At 40.5% G+C, this 25,135-nt stretch overlaps 1 protein-coding gene across 1 annotated transcript in view; it reads left to right on the forward strand.

Moving 5' to 3' along the window:
* The first annotated feature begins 7,182 nt into the window (after nucleotides 1-7,182).
* Nucleotides 7,183-25,135, forward strand: part of LOC122061833 (serine/threonine-protein kinase ATG1c-like) — a 29,071-nt gene continuing 11,118 nt past the window's right edge. The window contains 1 exon segment of the mRNA XM_042625325.1: nucleotides 7,183-7,777. Within this exon segment, the coding sequence (XP_042481259.1) occupies nucleotides 7,535-7,777 (243 nt within the window). The 5' untranslated portion in view covers nucleotides 7,183-7,534.

The following is a 25,135-nucleotide window of genomic DNA, read 5'->3' on the forward strand; positions in this document are numbered from 1 at the left end:
AGATACAAATACAATCACAGAAAAACTCCTATGACAGATGATCTATGGCGATTTGTCATAGGAGTTTATCAAATGCAAATTGTTTGACAACATCCAATACTTATTGTTTTCTCCTTTAAACAATCAAATTATTTTGGATTTTACTGCCACTATTCAGGAGGATGATTACTAACCTGTAGCCGCAAGAGTCTACAAGAAGGAAGTGGATCGGTAGTTCATAACTCAGAAGGACTGAAGGAGTGTGGTCACTGGTAGCCCGTATCCGCAAGACGACAAAAGTCTGTAGAACCAAAAGATGTCGTAACCGTAAGTGGAAAGTGGAAACCAAAAGGCCAAAACCATGAGATTGATCTACAAGCTGAGAAGCCTGAGATGTGTTAGCTTTCTCTGAGAGGGTAAGCCAGTGAGGCAGGACTCAGGAGTGCAGGACCGCAGGAGGTGACGAGCGATGAGGGCCTCGAGGTAGGAGCCGTAGGACATAGGAATTAGAACCCTTCTACCACCAGGAGAATCCTGCACAGATGTAAGTTCAATTGGCACAATAAGAGGATCTCCACCTCTATCAGGTTTCTCATAATATATAGGACCCTGATTAGTAACCCATTAGTTTTATCATTAGCTTCTGTAGTGTCTCTGAGACTGACTGATTCATCCTAATCAAAAGGAAAACCTATGTTTCCACTCTCAACTCTCAAGTTCGGAGGCCAGAGGCGGGAGGCAGGGAGGCGACAAGGCAACGAAGCAGCGAGCCACGAGTGGTGAGGCAGTGAGGCGACGATCGACGAGGCAGGACTCAGGACTCAAGAGGCGGGATCGACGGAGGAGGTGAGCAATGAGGCAGCGAGCAACGAGGCAGCGTCATAGCGAGGTGGTGAGGCAGCGAAGCAATGAGGCTACGAGCGGTGATCAGTGATCGATAAGCGACGAGGTGCAGAGTCTGTCTGCAGAGACCGTAAGAAATGAGAGGGGTGTGGTTTTCACTTTTCAGAGAGGGTAAAGTTAAGACCGTTCGGTTTTGGTTTTTTATGTTTTGTTTTGTTTTTGTTTTTTTTTTTCAAGTGGGTTAATGGTAACCAAATAATTCGGTTTAATCCGGTTCGTCACGATTTATTCGTGGTTTATATTCACTTTTGAAAAAATCGTGAATTTTATCGATTTTTATTTTTTATTCGGATTCAGTCAGAATTTTTCATTTAATTCAGAAAAATTCGATTTGTTCGAATTGCTAACTAGGCCAGAAACACCCACCAGAAACAGGGTATTTTCATCGAAAATGTAAGTCCTGTTTATGGTGGAGAAGACAGAGAGCACATAAGGCCCATATTCTATGAAAACAACCCACTAAAACAGCTACAGTGTTTCTGTGCCATATTTCCGTGGTAATATAGAAAATCCAACTCGAATTGGGGCTTCCGCTTGGGCCCGATCATCGGATTTATTCCATAGAGTTTGTAGGGAATGTTCCTAGAATCATTGAAGCCAAGAAAATCCCAATTTCACTAACCCGTTTGGGAGATATGGCAAAACATGTTGCCAAAGCTCACCGGGTTGGTTCGAGCCGACAACAACTACGGGAGGGTAGAACATGCATCCTACAACCTCAACATGATTTGTAGACTAAAGCGGAAGTGGCACCAGGTAGGCCTCCAACCTCCTTCTTCTCCTCTTCTTCTTCTCCTCTTTCTCTCCTCTCCTATTGGGCACAAGGGAAATGAGGAAATGAATCCTCATTTCCAACTTATAACTTAAGTAGGCCTTAGGGTCTGTTTGGTTTGGACCTCTTTTGACCAATCGGTTTAAAATGGATTTTGGGCACAAGGACCCACACATTTAGTGCTTTCAGTGACTTGTTTCCGGTGGCCAAGATAGCTTGTTGTCTTGACATCTTGTTGTCCCATGGTTGGTCTCGCACGGTGGTTTTAATGCTGGAAATTCAAGTATGGGGAGTCAGGTATCATTTCATCTTCTCGCTCCCAGATGCTTCATGTTCGAGGTGGTTCATCCATTTCACTTTGACAAAGGAAATAGTGTGGTTGGGAAGAATATGGTCCTTTCGATCAACAATCTTCTCTGGATACTCCATGTGGGAAAAATCTTGTCTAACTCACGGGTATGTAAGTCAAGATGTGAGTGGGGTCGGGAATGTACTTCCTCAATATAGAAACATGGAAGACATCATGTGTACCTTCCAACTCTAGCGATAAAGCTATCCAATAAGCTACCAGTCCGATCCTCTCCAGTACATCATACGGTCCCATAAACCTTGGACTAAGCTTTCCCTTCTTTCGAACCGCATCACCCCTTGTCTCCAACACCAAACTCAGATGTTTCCTCCCAACATCTGCGTAGCTTTTTTGCCTTGACTGAGCTGCCTTGAACCTTTCTCTGATCACATTCACCTTCTCACTGGTAGCCTATATTAAGTTTGGACCCAAAATATGCCGCTCACCAACCTCATCCCAATAGAGTGGAGTTCGCACTTCCTGCCATATTGTGCCCGAATGGAGACATTCCGATGGTGGCCTGATAACTGTTATTGTAAGAGAACTCAATAAGGGAAATATGCTCATCCCAACTATAACTCATATCCAAGGCACATGCTCGGAGTAGGTCCTCGAATGTGTGAATAGTCCTCTCATTGACATCGGCTTTGGGTGAAAGGCAGTTGAAAGCCAACTGTGTGCCTATAGTCTTTTGCACACAGTTCAGAACTTAGAAGTGAACCTGGGATCTCGATCAGAGATGATACTAACTGCCATACCATGCAATCTGATGATGTATAGAAAATGTGATCTTGATTGGATAAAGGAGCTGCCTTGGTCAAGCGGTCAAACTACCCAAATGGAATAGGTAGGGACTGTAATAACCATGAGGCCTCGCCTCTCAGCCTTAACTTGCTGGCATGTGAGGCATCTGACACATGTGTGGCCACATCATTCTTCATTTCTTTCCCCAGTAGGAGCCTTTGAGGTCCTTGTACATTTTAGTGCTACTGGGATAAATGGAGTATGGAGAGTTATTGACTCCTTTTGGGTGAAGAAGTACTTAAGGCTCTTATGGTCACTGAAGATCTCACTCTTCTCACCTACAGGTAATGTCTCCAGATTTTCAGTGCAAAAATCACAGTGCAACTCCAAATCATGGGTGGGGTTTTCACAACATCAGACCACTCAAATTTTACACCCTTTCATGTCAGTCGGGTTATCGGAGTAGTAATGCAGAAAGTTCTCGATAAACCTCCTGTAGTATCGGCCAATCCTAGAAAACTACGTATGTTGCTATACTCTTGGAGTCTCCCATTCTAAACTGCCTTCACCTTGCCTGGTTAACCTTTAACCTTCGTCTGAAATAATCTGGCCTAGGAATGCCACCTGTGATAGCCAAAACTCACCCTTGTTGAATTTGGCATAGAGTTGCTTCTCCCTCAGCCATTGCAGTACTAACCTCAGGTGAACGGATGTTCCTCTCACTCTTGGAATAGACCAAAATGTCATCAATGAATACTATCACAAACTTATCTAGGACATCCTGGAATACCTAGTTCATCAAATCCATGAATGTAGCCTGTGCATTGGTCAACCCAAATGACATTACCAAGAATTCATAATGTCCATACTTTGATCTGAAGGTTGTCTTACTGACATCACTATCCTTGATCTTGAGCTAGTGGTAGCCCGATCTAAGGTTGATCTTGGAGAATACCTTGGCACCTTGCAACTAATCAAATAAATCATCTATTTATGGTAAAGGATGCTGGTTCTTGATGGTTAGCTTATTAAGCTCCCGGTAATCAATACACAATCTCATACTTTCGTCTTTCTTCTCGACAAACAATACCGGTGCTCCCCATGGAGACACACTAGGTCTAATGAATCCCTTCTTTAAAAGGTCTTGAAGTTGCACCTACAATTCCTTCAACTCTGTGGGGGCTATGTGATAAGGGGTCTTTGACACTGGTGCCGAGTAGGGAGTAGGTTTATAAACGATATGATAACTTTTTGGGTTTATCATCACCACGAGGTCTAAAAATGATAGTCTTCTCTGCTCTGTATGCGGACAAGCAGTCCATTCTTAAAATCACATTGAAGTCGTTCATATCCAACTCAATCAAGTGAGCATTCAACTCTGTTCACCTATGGTATGGACCTTCGGTGGGGGCATATTCTCACCATGTGGCTTGGTTGATCACAATGAAAGCATCTGAGATACAACCTAGACGGGAAGCTCCTCAAAGCTTGCTGATACTCGAGCAATTTGAGAAGTATGGGGGCCTAAGTCGTTGAAACTTCTCCATCATTTTTGTCAATTCTGTCCAGCCCTCTACATGGGCTTAGGCTTGAGCTTGATCCGGCATGGAGGTGACAGGCGTGATTGAGATCAGGATCCGGTGTTCCGGCGTGATATGACTCCTGTGAAGGAATCTGATTAGTGCACATGCATAAAAAGGTTGCATGTTCCTCCTCTCTGTAACCTAGTTTTGTGATTTTCTTCTCCGTGAGCTTTATACTCAGCCATTGTATCTGGTTTTTCATCTAAATCCTTAGGATGAAAAGGTCAGCAGCCTATAGAGGTAGAAGGTGGTGGTGCCGGTGGGGTCAGGGCCAAGGACAGAACCAGCAGCAACAATGGCAAGAGCAGCAAGAGTAGTGGCATGTTTGCCACTGTAGCTTTTAGGATTTTCCTTTCCATGTTTTATTTGTCATTTGCTTCAGTTGTTTAATTTCTTAACTTAAGTGTGTATTCAAATTCTCTATTATAATGAGACGGCTTTAACACCTATGCTGGCCTCCTACTTAAATAAAATGGAGAAACGTCTAATAATAAACATAATATCATTAACCAAGTTATTCTGTTTACAATCCTCAAACATCATTTATTTATTATCCACCTAACAATAAAACTAATTTGGTAAATGCTATAGCAGATACAACTACTCTAATACACATAATCAATGCAGAATGCAACATTGGATTCTGCCGATCGTCATACATTCAAATTGGGGCTTTCTGGCTCTGGCCTGATCATCGAGATTTGTTCCGTGGAGTTTGTAGGGGATGTTACTAGCATCATTCTAAGCTAAGAAAATTTCAAATCAGGCCCAGGCTGCTTCGGCTTGTTTCGTGGCCAAGACAGCTCCTTGGCCACAAAGTGTAACTCGCGACTATAACTAACTCTAATGCACATAATCAATGCATGAATGCAACATACATACGGCAATCACACACCGATACCACCTCGGCCATGCCAATTTCTCTCACTCACACAACCAAACACACGTGATCACGGTATCAGTACTACCTCGCCACACCGGATCCCGTCATACATCTCTATATAGTTCATATCATGATCGTAAAATGACAAATGTAACATATCATCATCGTATTTGAGCAATTACAATTAAACATATAATTCTACGCATGTGAGCAATTTAATAATAATAAACATTAAAAATAAAACAGCCATCCCTCACCCTGTTTATGATCGGTGTGTTGGATTCAAGTAGACCACTAATCATCAAATCAATTATAGCTTCGGGGCATGTGGGCATCATTGTCCTAGACACAAAGGGAATAGTACATCTGTACTCGTCGGGAACATCGAGAGGGACCCACACAGGTCACCCCCAAAGGGTATACACACTGTCCCCAAGTGGCAGTATTGTCACTGGAAACACCCATCGAAAGCAAGGCATTTCCATCGGAATATCAGTTCTGTTTCTGGTGGAGAAGACAGAGAAAACATAAGGCTCATATGCCCACCATAAACAACTACAGTGTTTCCTGTGCCATATTTCCAGTGGTAATACAGAAAGGTCCAACTCAATTGGGGCTTTCTGACTCGGTCGATCATCGGGATTTGTTCATGGAGTTTGTAGGGATGTTCCTAGCGTCATTGAAAGAGTAGAAATCAAAGTTCCAAAGATATTATTTCATTTCAGTTTTTCTCATACAAAAATACAAGCATCTTGCCAAATACGTGCACCAAATAAAACAACAATTAAGAGAAAAAAAAAAGGATCCTCATCATGAGTCAGTTGATATAAAAGATCTTTACTCACTCAATTCAGTGACCTCCAAACTCGATCATTCCATCTCATCTCTGTCATGCTTAAAGCTCTGGCATAGTTGTTCCAACTATCAAAGGACACCTTAGGAAGTCATCTTTCTCAATGGGGAAAAAAAAAGGCAAAAGTTTTGTAAAGGAAGCAAAGGTACAGATAGAAGCAAGTGGATTTTCATTGAGAGATAAAAAAATAGACTTATCCCCCTAAAACGGAATGCATTGAGTAAGAGGATTCATAACCCTGTGCGACAAAGATTCAACGGAGATGATGATTTGATTTGTGATGCCTTGATGAGAGCTGGTTTCAAATGTACTGAGAGGAAAAGAGTTCAATGCTTTAATTCTACCTAACAAAATCGATGATTATCGGTGAAGAACGTTCTGTATACCTATTTTTCTGCATGCATCACGACCACTTTGCCTAAACATATTGTCTCTTGTTTGTTGCTCATAATTGATTCCAGATCTACGTACCAATGATATTGAAAAAGGATCCTAACTCGTCCATATTGCCGTATAACCACCACGTGGAACCGGAAAACTCACTGTTACATTACATCCGTTCCGTGCACAACCCACATGGGGTGTTTGGTTCGGTAAATCTTTGGATGACATTCTTTAGAATGATAATTCTTAATTTTTGGAGTGTTTGGTTCCACTAGATTACCCTCATAAGTGAGCACCCTACTTCCCATGAATGACCATATTGCAAAGGATTTTTTGGAGTATTGCAACCCCAAAACCAAACGAACGCACCGTAAACCGGATGACCCAAAACCAAAGCCGAAACTGAAACCAAACCGGTAAGAAACCGAAACACTCCAAAATTCATTAAAAAAATCAAAATTTGCATAGTTTTGTATACATTTGTATGGAAAGTAGAATCCAAACTGGACCAAAAACCAAAACCAACCCGGTTACAAATCGATTTAAGAAACCGAAGACAAACTGAAACCAAACCAAATCGAAACCAAAACCAAACCAAAATTGGAATTTCCTTATTGGTTCGGTTTCGATTTCAGCTTTCCCACACCGAAATCGACTCAACCCGGACCGAAACCGAGCCGGACCGACCACGGGCATGTCAATTGGGTGCATATTACATACATCGCGTATGTCAGTAACTTCGCCGTAACTTTCTCAGAAGAGTTCCTTGTTGCTTGTGGTTTCTCTGTCTGTTATCTTGCGCAGCAACACACGTTCTCCTTTGCTGCTCGATGGCATCTTTTTTCCGTTTCCATATCAAACTCTCCTCATGTAACGATATTAACTACTACATAGTACTGAGTCACTCCCACTCACACCCACTCCCACTTCATAATCTGGTCTTTTACTTCTATTAAACTACTCATAATCAAATTCAAAGTCATCGTCTCTCCCTCTCTCTCTTTCTTTCTATCCGTTCTCGGATAGGGTTTCGAGCGAGTTGCAGAGTTGGTTTTCTTGGTTAGGAATTTCGTTGTAGGTGTCGATGTCTCAACATTCGGGCAGAGCTAGGGTCGTTGGAGACTACATCGTTGGTCGACAGATCGGATCAGGATCCTTCTCTGTCGTCTGGCATGCGAGACATCGAGTGAATGGCATGGAAGTCGCGATTAAGGAGATCGTGATGGATCGTCTGAGCAAGAAATTACAGGAGAGTCTCTTGTCGGAGATTGATATCTTGCAGAAAATTGACCATCCTAATATCATTCGGTTGCATAATATCATTAAGGTCGGTGTTTATGCTCACTCCTTGTTCTTCCCTCTTGTTTCTGATGTTCTTCGGATTCTTTGTTCAATTGATAAGAGTGATTTTAACATTTTAGTCTGCTTAGTTACGTAGTTACTTGAAAATTCTGTGCACTTCCTAATGGCATATATATTGGGACAGATGTGGCAGAAAGACCAGACGACGTAATTATATGCTCAATTGTTGTACTAACTTTTTCCCCCCAGATAATTTTTCATTGCTTATCAAAAAAGAATAATGTCGTATTAACTTAATTGTGACGTATTTGATGTCATCTGAGCTTTGTTCCTGCTAAAACACTAGCAACTTAATCCAATGCGAGATTCTGAAATCTGGACAACCTTTCAGTGGATTATTAGCTTAGTAGATATTTCTTGTAAGCATGGACAGCTCTATCGTGGATTATTAGCTTAGTAGATATTTCTTGTAAACATGGACAACTCTATGTAATGCTGTCGTTATTCAAGCATAAATCGTCAAAATCTTTTCTCACTACCCTAACTGATCTTCCTCTTTCTTCCTTTTAGGACTTTCTCATACACCAATACCTTATAATTTCAAAGCCTAAGAGATTTTTTTTACTCATATTGAACAGTTTGCATGAGGCAATTTAATCTCTAAATCCCTTTCTCGGGTAAAATTTTTTAGTTAAGGGTAGTAGTTTATGAAGAATTGATTACACACGAGGCCCAAGGGACAGGTAAACTTGTTTCTGTCCGGTAATGATTCATTTCCATATTGAACTAGATGTTATACCAGGTTGAACAAACTTGGGTGAACTTTATGATATTGAGATGGACTGATGCAGCTGCTGGGAAGAAGAGGAGGCATTAGTGGGCTTTTCATTAGGTGGGAATCAGTCAATAAGCAGGTCATGGGGTTTATATTGAACTTCAAAGTTTTCAATTTCCTATTAATAAACTGATGATAGGAGATATTGCAAAATGAAAATTTTAAGTACCTATGTTCAAACATAAATAAATAACGGGAATAGAGGATTATGTTGCACATAGAATTATGTGGTGAATGAAGTGGATGAGTGCATCAAGAGTGTTGTATGATCAATGCATTCCTTTAAAACTCAAAGGAAAGTTTTATAGGACAGTTATACAACTAGTAATGATATATGGAGTTAAATCTTGGGCAATGAAGATACAACATATAGACAAACTTAGTGTAGCTGGAATGATGGTGTTGAAATGGATGATTGGTAAAACTAGAAAAAATATGTAATAGGGAATGAACAAATTAGAGCTAATATAGGATTAGCTCTGATACAAGATAAGTTGCAACAAAGTTGCTTAAGGTGGCATGGACATGTGCAACAGAGGCCTTTGAATGCTTCAGTATGGAGGGGTGATTTGATTCATATTGAAGGAGGTAAGAGAGCCACGAGTAGGCCTACAATAACTCTAGGAGAAGTGGTGAGGGAAGGCATGCATAGCTTAGGGTTAGTAACAAGTATGGCTTTGAATAAAATTGGAGAAAAGTGATCCATGTAGCTGTCCCCATTTAGTTAGATAAGTCTGAATTGAATTGAATTGAGTTGAGTTGAGTTGAGTTGAGTTGAGTTGAGTTTTATTATTGAGTATTTATTATTGCCCTAGAGTCCTTATAAGTGATTTTTGGTTTTAATTTTCAGCCTATGTCATGTTTTAAGAGTTTAGACGAATTAGATAGCTACTATAACCAAGTTTTGAAATTTTGGGTTTTGGCCGAAACCTAGCTGATGGCTGATGGCTGATGGCTGATGGCTGATGGATTTGGTAGAGCATTTCAGTGGTTAAATCTTCATATTTTGGCCCAAAACTTAAAAAGAAACCCTAATTAAGCATCTCTAAACATAATGGAACCTTTAGATTATTTAAAAACACTCAAAATTCTAGTTTAGTTTCATGCCTTAGGTTGGTAGTAGACAACATACCTTGGTGTATACTGTTGGGTGCATGGAGGAGGGATGAGAGAAAATAGGGGATATGTGAGATGAGAGATAAAATAGGAAAATCAAATAAATACAAAAAGGATAATTAGCCTATTTCTAATGACAGTCAAGCTCTCACAATGAACTGTGCTCTTGTTCCTTTTAAAAGTTAAAGGGGAAGTAGGAGTTGCTGCTTTCTAATTGCGTATATATATATCTTAAGTATATATAAATTTGCAATCTAACCCTTCTCCCTCGAAGAGATTATGTAGTAATTGAGATCCTGATGTTGCGAAGGCCTATGAGGATATAAGTAATTCCCGATATCTCATATAAAAGAAAAAGAGCATATACAAAGCAAGCACAAGCTTTTCACGAGATTTTTGGAGGATTCATATACAGATTTGAGTTGACGTTCTCATCATCCTTGGTAAGCTCAAGTCCACCATGAAGACATTCATAAACAACTCTACCATAGTTCTTAGCGGATAACCCCAATTTTCATTAAAGAAAGCAATGTCATGCTATGTCTGAAGAAATGCCCAAAGTCCATCACAACAGCTTGATAGGTTTTGTCAGCAGCATACTCTAGGTACCCTAACCTAAGATATAGATCACAGGGTTGGGACGTTGATGTAAATGTGGATCTACTGTAGCTGTTTGGTGGATCGGGCTGATATGGTTACTAGGGGGCCTGGGTATGAGAAGATCCACAAAAGATGATACACCTTATACTGTCCATCATGAGTAGTTAGGAAGGAAGATTATATTGATCAATTTTACCATACCCACAATACTCGGCATTAGACGTCTTTGTGGGAAATGGAGGGTGTAGGCTATTGTCTTGTGTGTCCATAGTCCATACCCACCATATCCACTACTCCCCCACCATACTGAGGCCTTCAAGTGAGTCGACAATGCTATCTCCATGTCAATGCTTTCATCCTCCTCATTTGGTCTAAACCTATAGTGTGGGCCTTTGGATTAACTTGTACGTGTGCGGGCACGTACGCTATGGTCACCATGATCAAACTAAGTATCCTGTGAATCGAATAGGCTTTGCTCTACCTTTGCGTAGTCGTACTCCTCCCAAAGGGACACAAATCTATTGCCATCATCACCACCACCACCACCACCACCACTACCTCCATCATCAACATCATCATCATGACCAACGTCATCATCTCCACCGCCAGATGACGACGATGTGCGAGTTTAGGAACTGGAATGCGACCAATCGACATCTCATCATCCCCGCTAGGTTGGAAAAGTGTTTGTATGTGAACTCGACCATATCGAGAAGCCATGAACTTGTTGACATTGACACTCATATGACTAGCAATCTCTGGATACCACCAGGCTAATCCATCACAGTTCACCTCGGTCCCTCACCCACTTTTTCGCTCCTCATTAGTCCACCTGGAAGATGCTACTGAGCTCGATTGGGTCTTTGTCAATGTCCATGCTTATGCGTATGTGATGCATATACGCACCCGTGGAGCAGTCCATACCCATCTGGGTTTCCGGATAGGGATGAACCAGATCCATATTGGTTTTGGGTCTAGTAGGATTTTAGAAATTTACTTTATTTAGGAAGATTGCCTTTATTTTATTTTATTCACTTTATTTTAGCAAGTTAGGTACACGTTTGATTTAATGTCGATTTGCAATTTGGTTCTTGTTTAGGGTAGTTTATGTCTTTTATTTTCCTTTAAATTGGTTGTAACCAATAGACAAGTTAAATTGAAGAATGAAGTTATGAGTTGATATTGTGGTGTGTGCCTACGGGCTGAGTGTGTGCAAATCCCTTCTCTCCCCCTTGTTCTTAGTGCAATCTTCTCTCCCTCTTCCCTGCAACTCAGTTCACCTCAGGGATTCTTCCCTACCCCTACCGGCCCTCCATCAAATTTGTATCAGAGCCAAAGGATCCCCATCCCTTTCCCTCCATCTCTCTTCTTACCTTCCCATTCTAGTTTAGGTTCTTGCCATGACTGAGAACAAACCAAAAAAAAAAAAAAGACCAACCAAGAAGCAGCAAGCAATCAGGAAATTTTTTTTTCCTTCGACACCCTTCCCTGTTTTAGGGTTCTGCCGAGTGGAAAAGAGAAAAAAAAAGAAGCAACGCAAAACAGAGAAGAAAGAAGAAGCAAGACGAGAGAAGAGAAACAGAAAATAAAAGAAGAAAGCAAGAAGTAGAACAAAAACAGAAGACGTACCTGTGAAGTACCATCGCGAGCCACGCTCTTTTGGTCGAAGCTGACTCCCATTGCTGGTCCAAATTGCTGCCGCCAATTCCTGGAACTCCTTTCCCTTCCTCTCGTTGATCCCCTTTGTTGTAGCGCAGGTTTCACCTTCGAGAAGGAGAAAACCCCTTTCTCGGTACAACCACACCCCACGACTCCCCTTTTTTGCCCCTTCATTATTCTTTTTAATTTCCATTCTGCCCCAACCTTTTCCCTTTTTTCCTTTTATTCCTTGTTCATCTCAATGTTCCAAATTTAGCCCTCCCCCTATATAAGTTACTTTATTGGGTTTCAAGTTGCACTTCTGTATTTACGGAATTGCCACTCACTAAAGAACTTCTATTTATTTACCATTCTGCCACTCACTCCTTGCTTTGAGTATCCAACCATAGTGATAAAAAAAAGAAAAAGAAAAAAAGAAGAAGCAAAACTGACCAATGGATCTAAATCTTTTATTAGATATTCGTCAATAGATGCAACTGGTATGAGAGAAGCTCGATGAGATGCAACAACACTGCAAGGACATCAAAGACCTAACATTGGTCACATCTGGTTGTATACACTCTACCTTCAACTATGTGATCTCAGCTGTTGAGCAACAGGTAGACGAAATAGAAGATGAATCACCAGTGGTAGAAGATGAGATGGCCCCATTGGAAGTTGAAGATTCACTTGTGGAAAATTTTAAATCGGTTGATCTCTTTAGTGAACCGATCGATTTTATTTTCCCAAGTCACTACTTTATCAATGAACTTCGCATCGTGGATTTCATAGCATTCGATCATGGTTTTGATCGTGACTTCTTACATGCAAGGATGGATATTGATCGATTGGTGTTGATTCTCCCATTCTATAAAACTCGTGGACGAGTTTTTCTCAACGCCGGGGGAATTGATGCATATACGCACCCGTGGAGCAGTCCATACCCATCTGGGTTTCCGGATAGGGATGAACCAGATCCATATTGGTTTTGGGTCTAGTAGGATTTTAGAAATTTACTTTATTTAGGAAGATTGTCTTTGATTTTATTTTATTCACTTTATTTTAGCAAGTTAGGTACACGTTTGATTTATATAGTCGATTTGCAATTTGGTTCTTTGTTTAGGGTAGTTTCTTATTGCAATTGAGTTTCTATTTTATGTCTTTTATTTTCCTTTAAATTGGTTGTAACCAATAGACAAGTTAAATTGAAGAATGAAGTTATGAGTTGATATTGTGGTGTGTTCCTACGGGCTGAGTGTGTGCAAATCCCTTCTCTCCCCCCCATTCTTAGTGCGATCTTCTCTCCCTCTTCCCTGCAACTCAGTTCACCTCAGGGATTCTTCCCTACCCCTACCGGCCCTCCATCAGTAGGTGTTGCATCTTCAATATCATATTGTAGTGCATATACACCAACTGCTCCAACCTTTTATAAACAATCGGTTCCGTCCCTTGGAGTTGATAAGTGAAAATGTACTCCAATTGTGCTTGCATGCGGCGGTGGAACGTCTGGAAGAACACCATTATTGCCATCTTTGTCTACTTAGGTGCATCTCTCCCATATGGCCATATATGATATAGCACCCACTATTCACTTGGATATTCTTGTTAAGTGATTGTACTTGTTACGTACTTATTTGAATTGAACTAAGAAACTGAGTTAATGGGCCAAATAGGAGCGGTGTTGTCCCCACTAGATTTTGTGGCTGCATGGCCAAAAGTCTCAAGTGCATCCCTGAATGTCTTCATCTATGTCCATTTCAAACATTGGTAAGTTAACATCAATACCAATTATAGTAATTGCATTGATTAGAAATACTTAAGAAACTCTAAGTTCACCTCAATATTGTAGGCCGACTGTATATTTGGGTTGGGCTCCAGCTTGGTCACTACATCTTGCACTGCATCTATCAATTAATGATTCATCCCAAGTTTGTGCTTGTATTGGTACTTGGGATTGGGATAGTAGGCTATAAATGACATGGAGAACTTAGGTAGTAGAAAAGAAAAACTCACCAGCCTTACACAATGTGGATGCATAAGTTGCCTTTCCCAGTGATCTTGCATTATTTAAATGTGGCTCCTGCCATAATGTGATATCATTGCTGCCACATGGTTCTTCATCATTTCCACTGTAGCATACCAGTGTGGCAGCATAGGCTTCTTCTCGGAGTCAACCATCCTCATCAAGGCCTTCACCACTAGATCAAGTAATATAACGACCTTCTTTAGGTCATGCCAGACTGCTCACAGGATATGGTCAACTTGGCTGCTCTAGCTCATGAGTTCCCAACTTCCTCCAACTAAACCACTTCTCTGAAGCAAACATAGACATGAGTCCAACCTTCTTAGTCTCAAAGCTCTTCAAGGCAATTTAGTTTGTGGCAAATTGAGTAATGTTGGGTCTCATTAAATCCCCACTACATTTGCTCCTCAACAATTGTAATGTATGTCCATGGTTGGACACAAATGTAGTCACTTGTCTTGCCCTCTAGACCACACTTCATACCAATGACTTTTTTCTCATGACCCTCAGCATGAGATCAATGCTGTGGGTTGTACATGGGGTCCAACACAGGCAGTACTTACTGTTATCAGTCTCTCCCTTGCCTTTTTGAAGTTACTACCGTTGTTCATCACCACTTGGACAACGTTCTTTGCCCCCACCTCTTGGACCACCCCCTTTAACGACTTGTTTATATTTTGCACATTTCCTTTCCTTGGATACATCCACTGACTTAAGGAGCACAGCCTTACTCCAATCATCATACATAACAATGGCACCATAGTTTGACCATGTCGCTTTAAGGGTCTCTATATACTCTAGCTCCTTTCTCTGTTGGAAAAAATACACATTCATAAGCTCATAAGTAGTTGATCCTTCACTCCTCCCCAGCCTACCCTACGATGTGTAGCATATTTTGATAGTAGGGTCCTTCAGTATAATGTGCTGGGATACTATGGTGGGAGAACCACTTTGACATGGCTTCACTTTCTTTACCCATCTAATCTGACCATACATGCTTCAGCTTTCTCTGTCTATTGCTTCAAGTCCTGAAGGGTGCAAGATCCTATCCAAATATGTCAACGACATCCTCATCTACTAGGGGTGGGGCTCCCCTCATACTTTGTGCTCTCCGGTAGAGCAACTTCGTTTGCTTCTTTTTCTTCTTACCTTGTGTAGAAGAACCACTACCACCAGCCTCTGGTGCAATTTCTCTAGAGGAACCGCCTCCATTCCCTATTTCTTGTAACCTACCCTGCTTGTGTATTTGTAACTTGACGCTGCCCTAGCAGGCCATATCTGTTTCGCCTGCCTTTGTCTCCACATCAATAGGAATGTGATCATTATCACTATCAATATCAGTCACCCCCCTACTCCTGGTTATCTCTCCAACACTAACTTATCAAGCTCTACCCTTGCTTCTTCTTATCTAACTTCTTCTGTATTCTTGCCTTCATGAGGGCAGCCATGGCCTTCTACACCTCACTAGGGACCCTAGAGCATTCGGTGATATCCTTATATTCACTTGCCAGATGCCACTTCAGTCTATTGGCCTCACCTCTCATGATCTTCTTCCCACAATAGTTGCATTGCGACTTCTTTCTATCATTTCCAATGGATACGCATGCCACCACACTTTGTCTCTTGCCTCATCTCCTCAGTCCTCCTTGAGGAGTCATACTGTAAAAATATTACACTGTTGCAACAAAAAGTGTCACATTATTAACTTTTTTACATCAATCAAACTCCTAGACAACAATAAAGCTATTTCCTAATTTTTACTCAACTCTTATATTTTATTCCTAATTAAAACTAATTTTTATAATTTTTTTTTAAATAATTGTTAACAGAAAGAATGGGAGAATGCTTGTGTGTCTTTAACTGATCACATAGTTTCGAATTTATAATATTAAATCATGATAGGGTCATGATAACGTATAATAGGAGTCATGACTATCATGATAGAGTTATGATAGGAGTACAAAATAGAATAAATAAAGCATTTACAATTATATCCCCCCATCCAGCTGAACCACTCTAATTAGGGTCGGTGGAGGGGGAAAACCCCAATGTGTCCCTACGGCACACTAATCCTTATTCTAAACTCCCCCTCAAGTTGGTGCATAGATGTCACCGTCCCAACTTGAGTAAACTAGGATGGAACAACTTTCTAACCAGTCCTTCAGTGAACACATCAGCTAGTTGATCACCAAACTTCACAAAAGGAACACAAATCAAGCCGGCATCAACTTCTCTTTGATGAAGTGTTTATCAATCTCCACGTGTTTGGTTCGGTCATGCTCTACTGGATTATGAGCAATATGGATGGCAACCTTGTTATCACAGTAAATTATAGGAAGACGAACAAGTACACTAATATCATCCAAAAGTGTACACAACCATTGTAACTCACAAATCCCCTGTGCCATGACACGTAATTCTGCTTTAGTATTAGATCTAGCCACCACATTTTGCTTCTTGTTGTGTCAAGAGATTCCCTCCTACAAAGGTACAATAACCAGAGATAGACTTTTTGTCAGGTGAGCTAGCCCTATCAGCATCTGCATAAGCTTCAACTTGGAGGTGACCATGAGGAGATAAGAGGATCCCTTTTCTTGGAGCTGACTTCAAGTATCATAAGATACACATAACAACTTCCATATGAGAGGAATATGGATCATGCATAAGCTAACTGACCAAACTTACAGCCACAACGGTGTTAGGTTGTGTATGTGAGAGATATATCAGTTTTCCTACCAACCGTTGGTAGCGCCCTTTGTCAACTGGTTCACTTTCCTTTTCCTTGAGGCAGCTACTGGTTTCTATAAGAATATCAGAAGGATAACAACCCAACATACCTGCCTCGGACAGCAGATCAAGGATGTACTTCCTTTGAGAGAGAAAGATGCTTTTTGAGGACCTGGCAACTTCAATTCCAAGAAAGTACCTTAACTTTCCAAGATCCTTTATCTCAAATTCTTTGCCAGAAAACCCTTGAGATGGTCAATCTTAATGCTATCATTTTCTATTACCACGATGTCATCCACATTGATAATGAGTATAGTAACTTTTTCACCAGTCCTCTTTATGAATATTGTGTGGTCAGCATTACTCTGTTTATAACCCCCAAATGTCATAGCCTTGTGAAATCTTCCAAACCACGCTCTAGGTGACTGCTTTAAACCATAGAGAGCACGTATCAACTTACAGAACTTGCCTTAAGTTCTTGTGCTAGAGAAACTTGGTGGAATTTCGATATAAACTTCCTCATCGAGCTCTCTATGGAGGAAAGCATTCTTTACATCAAGTTTTTGGAGGGAGTTCCCATCCTAGGTTCACAGCACATGAGAGTAACACTTGCACAGAGGTCAATTTGGAAACTGGTGCAAATGTTTCCTGGTAGTCGATTCCATAACTTTGAGTGAACCCTTTAGCCACAAGCCTTGCCTTGTATCTATCAACAGAACCATCGATCTTCTATTTTACCACAAGCACCCACTTACAGCCAACAGGTCTCTTCTTAGGTGGAATAGTCACAAGTTCCCATGTAGCATTCTTTTTAAAGGTATCCATTTCTTCCTCCATTGCAGCTTCCCATTTTTTTTTCTATAAGAGCTTCCTGCCAATTCTTAGGGACACAAGTAGATGAAAGAAAAGACACAAAGGCACGATAGGAGGGAGAAATGGAATCATATGAAACAATATGTGATATAGGGTGTTGAGTACAGGTCCTAGTGCCTTTTCTAAGGGCAATAGGTTGATCAGAAGGAGAGATTAAACCTGAAGTATGAGGTTCAGTCGGTTCTGGATCCAGGTTTGGCGAAGGGATGTATAAAGGTGCTGTAGTAGTGATGATGGTCTAAATTTGCTTATTTCTGTTATGCCCCCTACTATAAACTTGAAGAGTGGAGTCATCAATTTATCTCTGGAATTCACTAATGGTTCTCTGAACTAGAGTCATCTCTCTTGAGTTGGAACAATAGGAGTCATCTCCTCCTGAGTTGGAACAATAGGTTATGCCCATTCACTATCTTGTGGAGCATGAGGATCCTGAGGTGATGATGATGGATATACTGGTGGCGCAAGTAGATTCAGAGTCATCTCTTGTTCACTAGTAACTCTAGACTCCCCTTGAAGAGGTAACGATAAGTAGTAACTAACAGATTCATGAAACATAACATCCATTGTTACTATTGTATGCTGGGTAGGAGAATGGTAACACCTATATCCTTTTTGTGTAGGAGTAACACAGAGAGATACGCTTCGTACTTCGATGCTCTAATTTTCCTGGTGAATGATGATCCCTAGTACAGCAGACACACCCAAAAGTCTTTGGAGGAACCAAGAAAGATGTAGTCTCTTGAAGAACCTCAACAGAAGTTTGAGAGTTGAGGACATGAGTTGGCATATGATTGATTAGGTAGGCTGCTGTGAGAACATCACTCCAATACTGAGATGGAACATGTTTAGCAAACATCATGGCTTGAGCAATATCCAGTAAGTGCCTATTCTTGCTTTCATCCACCCCTTTCTGATCAGGAGTGTCAACATAGCTTATCTGATGAAGAATCCCAGGCTCAGCTAGGTATTTTTGAAATTGACCCTCCATGTACTCTTTTCTATTATCAGTACGCAAAATTTCAGAGTTGCATTGAATTGAGTCTTAATCATTTTATGAAACCGCTGAAAACGACCGAACACTTCACTTTTGTGTTGCATCACGTAAATCCAAGTAGTTCTAGAGTGACACTCAATAAAGGACATGAACCACCTTTTCCCAGAAATAGATGTCTGACGAGATGAACCCCATACATCAGAGTGATGATGCAAATAAGTCATTTAATGGGCTTATTTTATTGCAAATAAGCCTTGGGTTGGGTAAAGTATATGTTGGGCTTTTTATCACATGAGTTTTATTTGTAATGGGCCACTTTAATGGCCCTAAAATATGGGTAGAAAGTAGGAAAGATGGATTTAATTCATTAGTTTAGTTAGAGTCCTATTTTGAGTCTATATCCTTTGCTATTTTGTTTCCTAAATTAGAGATAGAGTTAGTTTCTATTTTGCATTAGTTGCTATTTTGAATTAGCTTCTATTTTCATTAGTTGCTAATTTGAATTAACTTCTATTTTCAAAGAAGTTTCTATTTTGTAATTTAGTTTAGTTTCCTTTTTATCATTAGTTGTTAGTTTCTAATTTACTCTTACTTGGTTAGCAAGTTAGAAGTTAAATTAGAAGGTTTTATTTTCAGCATTGTTACCTTTTTCATTATGTCTTTGTGTCCAAGCAATGTAAGGCTATTTAAAGCCCATCAATTTTAATGAGAAAACAGATTTGAGTTAAACAAAAAAAAGATTGCTTATACTGTTTTGCTGTGGGATGTAGTTGGGTGAGATGCCCAAAACCTAACCTTCTTCCCCCTTCTCAACCCTCCATCGAATTCTCTTTTTGTTTTCTTATTTTCCTTTTATTTGTTTGCTTAGAGCCAAACCTATTGGAGGACATCTTCTCTATTCAGCCAGAATTTCAGATCCTGCTTGGGATTAGGATCACTTGTGATTCTAGTTCTATATTTGTGAACCAAATGAAAAATAGAAGAGCTTCTTTTATTTAAAGGTCTATTTAAAGGTAAATAACTGGGATGAGTTTGTTTAGCCAGAGTACAGGCCTCACAAAAGAGTTCATCCCTAGTACGTGATTTAACTAAATACGGAAGTAAAAGAGATAAGGTCCCAATTGGTGGGTGTCCCAAACGACAGTGCCATCGAGTTAATTCAGAAGAAGCAGAGTGTAGCTGATAAGGAGTTGATGTCGTAGCAGTAGGGAGACAACCATCATCAAGCAAATAAAGACCACCATGCACTTTACCAGATCTAATCGTCTTCCCTGTTTCCAGATCCTGGAAAATGCAATGGGAAGGAAAAAAGATTACTTTACAGTATAGGTCCTTAGTAAGAATAGCAAATTAGTAGTAAAATTAGAGATATGTAAAACTGAAGACAGAGGTATAGAAGGAGAACACTTTATAGAACCCTTTTCGGAGACAGATGATAGGTGCCATCTGCTACCCTAACTTTATCTCTACCTGAGGTGGCTGAATACTGGTGAAATTAACTGGAGGAACCGGTCATGGGATCAGTGGCACTGGAGTCGATGACCCAGGGAGTGTAGACGACTGTTGCACAATGACCACCAAATAAAATATCTAAGTGAGAAAAATTGGAACCTGAAGGGACTGAATTGGCAGGAGTTGAAGAATTGGAAGCGTTAAGAGTACGTCTGAAAGCCTGGTGTTCCTCTTGGGAGAGTCTAATATCAGTTATAGGGGGGAGTGTCCACAGTCTCAGCCTGATGGGCTTTAGTTTTGGATCGACCCCGAGCACGCTTTGCCTTAAAGTCATCAGGTTTTCCATGGAACTTCCAACAGTTGGCCTTGGTATGGTATGGTTTGTGGCAGTGTTCACATTTAACAATCGCCTTGGTAGAATCACCATTTTGATTTGCTCTTTCCGAGTTAATAGTGGATCCAGTCTATAGAGCTGATTTTTCTATAGGAGTATGTAGCATCGAGATACAACGACATACCTCCAATAAGCCATAGCAAAGGACTGTTCCATAGTAGGGAAGAGAGATTTGCCAAGTATCTAAACACTAATCTGATCATACTCGACATTTAAGCCTACCAATAAATCATACACCTAATTTTGTCCACATGTTTGGTATAAGTAGTACTGTCTTCAATATTTTTGGGATGATAATCTGCATAATGGTCCAGTTCATACCATAAAGCTCGAAGTTCTGCATATTATTTGGACACAGGGAATTCCTACCGGGTAGTGGTACGAACCCTCTTGCGAAATTCAAATACCTTAGCATCATTCTCTTGTTGCCCATAAGTTTCCTTGGCAGCAGCCTAAATCTGAGAAGTGATAATTAATAGCAAAAATCTTCGAGAAATAGATTGATGAATAGAACCAATCAAGTAAGACATTACCAAGGAGTCATTAGCGACCCTTTTATCCTGAGGTTACTCTCATAAGAGGGTTTCTTTAATTTCCTTGTAATATGTCCAGTGAGACCTCTACCAGCAATGGTAAGATATGTAGATCTAGACAGACGAGGTAATTAGTTCCATTCAATTTCAAGAGCTAGTCCCAAATGGCATGTAGTCATTGCGACTTTGTCCAGCGACCCAGAGGTCACAATAGTTACTTCAGACATGATTGAACTAGTAAAAAATGACAATGAGAAAGAGAAATATCAGATCTTCAAAATCAACCATCAGAAAGTGTCTATACTTGGATCGAATTGCCCAGTGAGGGTAGTGAGATACTCCAAATAATATTAGGCTGATGAAGAACTGTTGAGATAAACAAATTAGGGTTTTGGGAGAAAATCGTAATTATCAAAGAAGATGAGAGATTTGATACAAAGGCTTGGTAGATGGGGCCATAAGTCTAGTTGATCTCCTAAAAAATTCAGCCAATTCTGAGGAGGGAGTCCCAAAAATCGATTTGTAAGGGGTTTAGAGGAAACCTTTTTTTTTGCACAAATCGATTTTTGTAGATCTTGATCTCGTGGATAATGATGAGTCCTTCTAAATGTTGTATTTGATCTTCAAGAGGTAAAGATGTGTTCCTTAAAGAGGAAGAAACCACACTCCATAAAATAGAAGAATAAAAAATCGCAAAGGGTGAAGAACCCAAATTTTCTTACAAGGGTTTTTGATGTTTTAGTTAATGAGGTAGGGTATAGGACAACCACTAGATTCATAAGAATCACCTCATTAGTGCTGCCCTATGGTAGGTTAATGGGACAAAGATAGGATAAGATGGAGCCTAACAAAGGTAATGAAAGGGAAGGTGAAGGGTCTGCGTAGAAACTGAAAACCTAGATCAGAAATTAGGCTCTGATACCATGTTAACAGAAAGAATGGGAGAATGCTTGTTTGTCTTTAACTGATCACACAAGTCCCCTATTTATAATATAAAATCATGATAGAGTCGTGATAGGAGTCATGACAATCATGATAGAGTCATGATAGGAGTACAAAACAGAATAAATAAAGCATTTATAATTATACCCCCCATCCAGCCGCCCCACTCTAATTAGGGTCGGTGGGGGGGGGGAAACCCCAATGTGCCCCTGCGGCACACTAATCCTTATTCTGACAATAATAATACCTTAAATGACCAAAATTTAAATATGGAACAACACATTAATCATCATTTCAGTTGAAAAGGCAAAAACAATACTTTCAAAATTTTATGATTTTTCAAATCAAAACAAAATATTTTTCTTATTTTTTGTACTTTTGTAAAAATTTCTAGATTAATTTTCTGATTCCTGAAAGTAAAAAATAAATTTCGAGCAGGAAAAAAGCAACACCTTGAATTGGTAGAGCTTGGCTATGTAGAGCTGGTGCTGTGGCGGGTTGTTGTTGCTTGCGTTGTTTGTTCAAGTATAAATTTCAAAGGGACAACAAATCTTAGTCACCAGACTTCTCCTAAGTAGATGTAGGTTCCTCTCCTGAACAATGATCTCCTGATTGGCATTCACGGTAGTGTGGGGGGGGGGGAACAATAGGTGACACATCGTCCCAATGATCCCAATATTCCCTCTGAAGTGGTGAAGCACCATAATAAGCAACAGACTCATAAAAGATCACATCCATGGTCACAAACCAGCGATGGGTCGGTAGATGATAGAACTTGTATACCTTCTGAGTGGCAGAGTATCTGTGGAAGATGCATTTTTTATTCCTAGGATCAAGATTCCCATGCAGGTGGTGATTGCGCACATAGCATACCAACCAAACACCTTAGGGGCACACAAATTTATAGTTGCCCTGAAGATCAATAAGAGGAGACCGAAACGGCAACACCTAAGAAGGCATTCGGTTAATCAAGTAAGTAGCAGTGAGGATCGCCTCACTCCAGTGTTTGGGGGGGGGGGAACTTGCATCTCTTTACATATGGGACTGAGTGACTTCTAAGATATGAAGATTCTTTAGCTTAGCCACACCATTCTGCTCAAGTGTGTCAACACAACTAATTTGGTGTTGTATTCCCTTAGCACCAAGATACGCTTGAAAGGCACCATCCATATATTTCTTACCATTATCACTTCCAAGGACCTTAATCGTTGCCTGAAACTGTCTGAATCATGCTGCAAAAAAGCTAAAAGCACTAAAAAACCTCACTTTTTATGACACATCAAGTATATCCAAGTAGTTTGAGAGTGACAATCAATGAATGTAACCACCTATACCCAGTAACAGAAACACAACGGGATGGACCCCAAAAATCACAGCGGATTAAAGCAAAGGAAATAACACTTTTATTATTCAAGCTGAGATAAATAATACGAGTTTGTTTAGCCAAAACATAGGCTTCACAAAAAAGTCACTCGCATTACATTTTTCAAATAAAGATGGAAAAAACCTAGCTAAGGTCCCTAATGGAGGATGACCCAATTGACGATGCCAAGAAAGTAACTCAGATAAAGAAGCTGATGTAGAGTCTGCCTAAAGTATTGATGAAGAACTCGGAATTGAAGAAATACAACCCCCCTTGCACTCTATCACAACCAATTGTTTTCCCTATCACCAGATCTTGAAACACACAGTAGGACTAATAAAAAGTGACGTTACAGTTAAGGTTGGCTATTAAAAATGCTAATAGACAAGAGATTGGTTGAAAAGTTAGGAACATGTAAGACCTAGTATAGAGACAGAGTAGGGGAACATTGAACAAATATCTTCCCAGAAATGGGGGAAAGATTTCCATCAGCATCCCTTACTTTGTCTTTAGCAGCGCAAGAAGAATACTCAAAAAATAAATTGGAGGAATAGGTCATATGATTAGTGGCACTCGATTCTATAATCCAGAAGGAGATACTGGTGAAGCACACTTACCACCAAACGGAATACTTGAGTTGGTAAAATGGGAGTCAAAGACAGTCGTGGAAGAGGCAGAACTTGGCAGAAGGCTGAGGCGGTTCCAATTTGGTCATATTACACTGCGGGAGAGAAATCTCATGATGGGACAAGGCAGAACCGGTATCAGCTGGTGCACTATCAGAAACCTTAGTTTTATTTTCCTGACTCTGGTTGCCACAACCCCGTCCACGACCACAACCACGACCAGAATTTGCAGGGCGACCATGCAGTTTCTAGCAGAATTCCTTGGTATGACGCTCCTTCCCACAATATTCACACTTGTCAGGTTCCTTGTCCGAAGGACGACCACTTGTTTGAGTGAGATCTCCATGGGAGGGACCAGAACCAGAGCCCGTGCCAGTAAGAAGGGTTGACCGATCCTGGGAAGGCTGTAACATCATTGTACGACGACTGTCTTCTGACTGAACCATGGCATAAGCTTGCTTCATAGACGGAAAAGGTTCTTGGTTGAGGACATAGGCACAGATCTGATCAAACTCAACGTTGAGACCCACCAAAAAATATACACAGATTTTATGTTCTTTCTTCTTGAAATTTGTAACATCCATGGCAGATGGATGATGAAACTCCTCATAACATCCAATTCTTTCCGAAGAGTCCTCAACTCAGAGTAGTACTTGGATCAAGTCATGTTCTGTTGCTTGAGATCATGGATCTTCTTGCACAATGCATACACCTGAGCATCATTGCTGAATGGGAATATGCTTCTTTGGCAACTGGGAATATGTTTCTTTGGAACTGTCCGGATCTTGGCAGCAATATCTAACAAAAGGTACCCCCTACCAATATTGTGGCTCATAGAATTGATGAGGAAAGACAACACAAGGGAATCATCAGAACTCCACTTCTTCTGAGGCAGATCAGCAGCAACAGGCTTCTCAGATTCCCATGTAACGTAGCCAGAGTAGCCACAGGAATTGATTGAAAGGAAGCAGGAATGACACCACATCAGGTAATTGCTCCCGTCTAACTTGATGGAGCAGGTAGGGAAGGTGGGAAGTCTCCATGAGAACTAGGACCTCTGGTCTCAGCAGTAGTAGTTATGGTAGAATCCTCAAACATGTCTATTGATCACTTGTGGAACCTAAAAATCTACCAAAAATTATCAAAGCATTCAAAGCTTTCAGATCTGAAACCTAGGAAGTTTTCTTATATCATTACACACCAAAAAAGGGGAAAGGGCCCTCGGTGGGACTAGGAACTCACCACCGAGGGTGATTCATGAAAAAGA

The sequence above is a fragment of the Macadamia integrifolia genome, chromosome 14 (genome assembly GCF_013358625.1).
Source record: "Macadamia integrifolia cultivar HAES 741 chromosome 14, SCU_Mint_v3, whole genome shotgun sequence".
Taxonomy (NCBI): Eukaryota; Viridiplantae; Streptophyta; class Magnoliopsida; order Proteales; family Proteaceae; genus Macadamia; species Macadamia integrifolia.